The sequence below is a fragment of the Vanessa cardui genome, chromosome 8 (assembly GCF_905220365.1).
Source record: "Vanessa cardui chromosome 8, ilVanCard2.1, whole genome shotgun sequence".
NCBI lineage: Eukaryota > Metazoa > Arthropoda > Insecta > Lepidoptera > Nymphalidae > Vanessa > Vanessa cardui.
Window position 1 is genome coordinate 2,060,549 of NC_061130.1, and position 7,285 is coordinate 2,067,833.

The 7,285-nt window shown below is 31.2% G+C and overlaps 1 protein-coding gene across 1 annotated transcript; it reads right to left on the reverse strand.

Annotated features, from left to right (window-relative positions):
• Positions 1-4,041: 4,041 nt before the first annotated feature.
• LOC124531733 lies at positions 4,042-4,875 on the reverse strand. Its single transcript, XM_047106243.1, has one exon. It carries the CDS (start codon positions 4,873-4,875, stop codon positions 4,042-4,044), a length of 834 nt encoding a protein of 277 aa, XP_046962199.1.
• Positions 4,876-7,285: the final 2,410 nt, after the last annotated feature.

The following is a 7,285-nucleotide window of genomic DNA, read 5'->3' on the forward strand; positions in this document are numbered from 1 at the left end:
TGTAAAAAAATAGTTTGGAGCATATTTCACCAATTATTCATTGTTTTCTCCAAGCGTCAGTGAAGATAAGACAAAATATCATTCCATATACAAGAGTATTCATTTAAAAAATATCCTTAATTACTAATGACTCTTGGGGGTAGGTTTTTGTTCAAGGACGCCTGGGTAGGTACCACCCACTCATCAGATATTCTACCGTTCAACAACAGTACGCAGTTCCGTGTTCCGGTTTGAAGGGTGAGTGAGCCGGTGTAACTACAGGCACAAGGGACATAGCATCTAAGTTCCCAAGGTTGGTGGCGCATTGACAATGTAAGGAATAGTTAATATTTCTTACAGCGTTATTGTCTATGGCTGATGGTGACCACTTACCATCAGGTGGCTCATGTGCTCGTCTATTCTAAAAAAAAATAAAAAAATGAAAATTTTGTGTTGCTTGATCAATCAAACCTTTTAAGACAACATATTCTGTGTAGTAGGCCTTACGGCTCTTATTTTTTTTATTTTTATTTTATTTTATTTTATTTTAGGGAAACAAACAATAAGATAAACTTATGGGATAGGAATATACAAAATTACATATATCAGCTAAGTTTCCACTGGTAATTAGACACATATTATTAAAGTTAAAAAAAAGACTAACATACATAAAATCAAACATTAAAAACGTATACTGACGAATTTCTTCGGCAGTTATGAATAAAATCTAACATAAATATAATGAAACGAAACAAAATTAAAATTAAAAAAAAAAAAAAAAAGTAACAAAACACATTAAACAAAATTGAAGGCATTAATGGCTACATCGGTTAGTTAAATTACAGGCAAAACATTTATACACGTGAGAACAAACTATGAATTGATACATAAATTAATCTTATTAACTTTATTTTTAAAAGAATACATTTTTTCGAATAATATATCAATATCTGAGTAAACTTTATTATAATTTTGGCAGCTACGATATAAGAAGATATTATTAGTACTTTTCGTTTTACAAATCGGCACATTAAATAATGGTTTATATCTAGAATTTATTCGTGGACAATTAAATTCAATATTAGACAATAGGAAAGGTGAATCTACGAAACTGTTAATTATTTTATATAGGAAAAGTTGGTCTCTAGCTTGTCTTCGTAAAGTAAGAGGAGACAAGAGTTGCATTTTAGCAGAAGATACAGCTCTATAACACATGTGTTTGTAGAATTTTCTTTGAATGGAGTCTAATTCATTTATATAAGTTTTATACTGAGGATTCCATACGGTAGAGGCATATTCAAGGGTAGACCGAACATATGAGTTATAGAGCAGAACCAAAGTTGAGCACTGTCTGAAGTCCCTACCAACTCTTAAAATAAATCCAAGCATTCGATAAGCTTTTGATGTTATGTAACAAATGTGAGAAGCATAAGTAAGCTTAGAGTCTAAGACTATGCCGAGGTCTTTAACCTCAAACACCCTATTTAAAGAAATGTTATTTAAATTATACATATACATTTGTGGAATTCTTTTCCGGGTAAATGAAATAGTGTTGCATTTTACAACATTTAAAGTCAAAAAATTCTTATCACAATAGTTACATAGATTGTTTAAGTCATTCTGTAATAAGTTGCAGTCGTTGATGGAATTGATTTCTTTAAAAATTTTTAAATCATCAGCATAAAGTAGTATATTACTGTATTGAAATATTAAATTTATATCATTAACAAAAATATTGAAAAACAAAGGACCAAGATGGGAGCCTTGAGGTACCCCGGAAGTAATGGGTACAAAAGATGAGCAGTAACCTTTGACAGTTACCGCTTGGTGACGATCTCTTAGGTAAGATTCAATCCACCGAAGCAAATCACCGTGTATACCAAAATTTCTAAGTTTTTCTACTAATAAAGTATGAGATAATTTATCGAAAGCTTTAGAAAAGTCAGTATAAACTACATCCATTTGACCACCATTGTCCATTACCTTAGCTATTCGATGAGTGAATTCACACAGATTAGTTTCTGTGGATTTTTTGCCAATAAAACCATGCTGTTCCGGAATTAGGTGAGGTCTAATAAAAGGATAAATTTCATCATAAATAATTTTTTCAAATAGTTTTGCTATTGTATTAAGTTTAGAAATTGGTCTATAATTTTGAATGTTATGTTTATCACCGGTTTTATAAATTGGAACTACGTAGGACTCTTTCCAGACCTTGGGAATTTTACCAGAACTAAGTGACAACTTAAACATAATTAACAGAGGTTGAGCAAGGGAATTATAGCAAGATTTTAAGAAAAGAGATGGTATACCATCGGGACCACAGCCTTTATTAACATCTAATTGCTTGAGATAATTTTTGATTGATTCAATTGATAATTCAATATAACTAATAGATATATACTCGTTACTCATATGTGTAACAGTAGGTGGGCTAGAGATTGGTTGAACATTTACAGCCTCGAAAGAAGACTGAAAGAAATTGTTAAACATATTACAAATTTCAGAGCCATTTGAAGAATGTGTGTCATTTAGATACATGGAACTTGGTATTTGGTGTGATGTTTGTTTCTGTTTAACAAAATTCCAAAAAAAATTACTATTATGTTTAATGACTCGTTCAGCATGTTTAATAAAATTATCGTAGCATTCAATTTGAATTGACTTTTGGCGCTCTCTTAACAAGCTAAAAGTTTCATAGTCACTTGATCTTTCATAGACTTTCCATTTTCGATGATACTTAAGTTTTTCATTTATAATTTTTATTAAAGCCTTTGAGTACCAAGGGGGGTAACGAGTGCCATAAGATTTTTTAAAAGGAACGTATTTAATAATAATAATATTTATTATTTCATAAAATTTACTAACAGCAATTTCAATATCATCAGAATCTAAGGTATCGGTCCAATCAATTTGCGTAAGTTCGTTGTTAATTGAATCATAATCAGCAGCCTTAAATATTGGTATAGTACTTGAAAGGGGACGTAGTGAACTAACACTTGGAGTAAAGGTATGAATCAACAAAGCGGGATGATAATCATCTTCCTTAATAAGAGGATCAGCACAATGGCAGACTGTACACTGATTTCCACTCATCACCAAGTCCAATTGTCTATCGTTTACGTTCGATGTCAAATTAAACTGTGTGAAATTAGTAAAACTAAGAAAGCAATACAAATATCTGATTAGGAGGTCATTTCTATTATTATTAATTAAGTTAATATTTCCAGAGAGATTAGGTAAGCCCCATTTTGCATTACTAATATTGAAGTCACCAAGAATCAGAAATGTATCGCAAGGTTTATTCGTATATGTATCCGATATCATTTCAAAAAATTCAAGCAACGCATCTGATTGGAGGCAAGAATGCGGAAAATAGCAGCAGTATATACGCAAGTTGGAGCTAGGTTGGCTATTAAAATTAATAATTACTTCCAGTACTTCAGCTGCTGCACCAGATAACATAATAGACTTAAATGAAGAGACAGAAAACTCGCGTTTTACAGCTATGAGTACTCCACCGCCCATTTTATCACCTCTCGAGTCATAATCTCGGTCGCACCGATACACATTATATCTGAAGTCAAACAACTCAGCATCATAAACACCAGAGTTTAACCAAGTCTCAGACAAACATATTACATCAAAATCAGACATCATCATATTCCTGAAAAAGTCGTTGGTTTTCGTTCTAAGCCCACGAACATTCTGATAATAAATAGAAATATTATTTGCAGCCATTGAAAAATAAGGAGTCAATACACTTAATAAAAGCTCTTATAAGGGTTTTTTGATTTTTCTGCCAAAATGCAACATAATAATAATAATAAAATACATTATTATTAATAATAAGAAAACAATCGTTTGTTATTGAATATAAATATTTGAAGATTGAAAAAATAACTAATACAAAGCCGTAGCTATATAAAAAACTATATGTTAAAGTCACGACAACTTTTATGGGAAAAAAACTGTAGCCATTCATGAATAACAAAATTAAAGATATAAACAAATAACGAAAGCCTAATACCATATATTTTAGGCTTATAAATACCATAGTTCTTATTTTATTTTGTTTAAATCTTTTTCGCTTGAGATGTGCACAATAGGACTTGTATCATTACGGCGGACCATGATGGAACAATTTTTTACCCATATATAACGATAATGGTTATCCTTAGCTCTATTCTTAGCCCGCTGTAAAAGAATCTTATTAGAACTAGTGAGATGATCATTAAAGAATATAGGAGTATTGACATTGCTGTAACCTAAGTCGCATGCTTTTAATTTCAGCTTTCTCACATTACTCAAGAAATCATCCTTTTTATAGCGCGCCAAGAAACGAACTACAATCGGCTTACACTTTTTAGAACTATTCTTAGATGCTACACGAGTAATGAAGTCTAGGTCAGTACTTATATTTACCGGACAGTTTGCCTTGTGTGAAATGTCCTTAAAAATATTAAATAGATTCTCGCCTTTCTTTTCGGGAACACCATAGATCTCTATGTTGGATCGCCTTCCCCACTGCTCACGATCATTGTTATCAGATTGAATTTTATCTGTTATATCCTTTAACTCGCCGATAATCGCTTTAGTAGATATTAAAGACTTGACATCTTTTTCAATATGTTCAACTTTTTTATTAATATTTTCAAACTCGGAATTAATGAAAGATACACTTTTTTTGAAGTTTGCAATTTCTTCCTTTAATGGTTTGAGTTGCGCAGAGATTATATCGGATATAGTATTTTCCAATTTAAGCCACAATTTGTCGAACTCTTTGGATACAATATCTTGAACTTCCTCACTAGAGACTGGTATAACTTTTGAATCCACTTTGGATGAAGCAATGTTCGCTCGTACACCTCTACGATGTTTCATATTATCATCCATGGTCTTACAAATTAATTTTGTGTAATTTCAAAATGAGGAGAAAAAAAAAAAAATAAAAAAAATAAAAAAAAAAAATTCAAGTTTTTTATCGCAGGCGACGCCCGGGATCGAACTCTCGTTTCCACGCGTATAACGCTGCGTTAACACCTTTCGGCCAGTTTGTTCCTGAAGTTTTTTGTGAAAAAGATGATTTACTTAAAACAGCTGGGTTTTATCATTTGGTTCTTGACCAATCAGGAGTAAGGACGCAATCCTCTTGAGCGTTTGAATAAAAATACTGGTTTCTACCTTGCAATTTAAAAAAAAAAAACACTTAATCACCTTCTCCAAGTTAATGCACTGAATGTTTTAAGCACTATTGACAGCAATAAAACTAACAAACACTTATTATTCTACAGTTTAAACAGAAAATACTATTCTGATATGCACTATTAGGTTAATATTATGAAGATAACAATTAGACCTCAAACACCAAAAATCACCAAGTTAACCCCCTACAAACGGTAATCGCGAATAATTGTACAATAATTTAACCGATAATCACTTGATAGTGGCAAGAAAACAAATATTTACAATTTTATTGATTTTTATGTACGGAGCCAATGTTTACGCTACCGGTAGCGACATGATATTTAATAATCGAAGCATAAATATTCCAATAATCTTATCTTATAATTACCATCAAGAAATCAGTATGAACTGATTCTATATGTCTTTTCTAAGTTGATGTAGTATTACATTAATTATTATTGCACTTTATTTTTATCGCATAACACAAGTAGGTTGAATAGTAGGCTGTTTGAAATACAACAAACTTTCAGTATGTAATATGTCAAATTATCGTTAATATTTCTTTTGTTTAAAGAATTAATGGCATAGAATGTAGATTTCATTGAATTCTGCTTTGAATAATCTCATAAGAAGAATCGCACCAACCCTGACACTGAATCTGAATCAAAACACAACTGAAACCTCTTTTCTTCACAATTTAAGAATCAGTGGTAAATTAAGTGGATAAAATGATATGTCAAAAATAATTCGATATTTGAAAAAAGATAACATTCGATATTTTTAATAAGGTATCCAATCCAGTAAGATGATTTAATTTTTACTCAACTTGTCATCTGCGAATTTTCGTATCATTGAATGTAATCAGTAATTGGAACCACGACGCACAACAAAGCGTTCTTGCTAACTAGGCGCAGTGGAAAGGCGAAGGCGGCCACAAATCAACTGGCGTGACGTAATCATGAAGTGTGGATTAATTATGAGGCCAGACCGACTGGCAGTCAAGCAAGTTCGTGAGATTTATCTGGAAATTACACGTCACTGCATTCCCTATTTCTCTGTTGTTTGATTTAAATTTTAAGGCGATGACATGGAATTCGCAATGAAAACTGGCGCTTATGACATTCTGATTATTTTAATTCAAATTAAGCAATTTTATATTAAATTCTTGTGACATTTTAATCATAATCACAAAACGAATAAAGGCGTAACTACACATAAATAATAAATTAAATAAGACAAAAGAAATATTAACGATAATTTGACATATTACATACTGAAAGTTTGTTGTATTTCAAACAGCCTACTATTCAACCTACTTGTGTTATGCGATAAAAATAAAGTGCAATAATAATTAATGTAATACTACATCAACTTAGAAAAGACATATAGAATCAGTTCATACTGATTTCTTGATGGTAATTATAAGATAAGATTATTGGAATATTTATGCTTCGATTATTAAATATCAGGTGATTAAATATACATCGTTAAATTATAATACTGTTAGTTAATGGAATTTGTTTTTTTTTTTTTAATTTGGCTATGATTATTTCTATGTATGTATGAAATATGGTATAAGCAGACGATTAAATAGTCCACGTGACAATAAGTAGATCATTGTCCGTAAGAAATATGAATCATTCTCGAAGCTTAATATTCCAATACACGAATTCCCTCCTTAACGTTGAACGCTTTAAAACTCCCTCGAAGTAAAACCAAATAAAATCAATAACAACAAATCGAAATGAAAAGTAAAAAGTAACATAACGAATATTTACTTTCAGCTCTCCGAACCGATAAAGCAAAGACATACGTATAAAGATAGACATGTTCTAAATTTAAATAGACTCGGGGAACTCATCGTGTGCCAAATGAGCCATAAGCCACCCGGGGAAGTTTTACACAAGTTTTGTTTTGCAAAAGAGTCGAGTTTCAAGTATAGACGAGAAACGATAAAAGAATTAGGTACAGTTGAGTTGGTACAGTGCTCTGCAGAGCGATATCGTGTAACAGGTACGGCATATTAAAGTTTTTTTTTTTTTTCAATTATATATTCTCTCTTCGTTGCAATTATAATATATAAATCATTATGATATTACTTGATATGATATTATAAAAT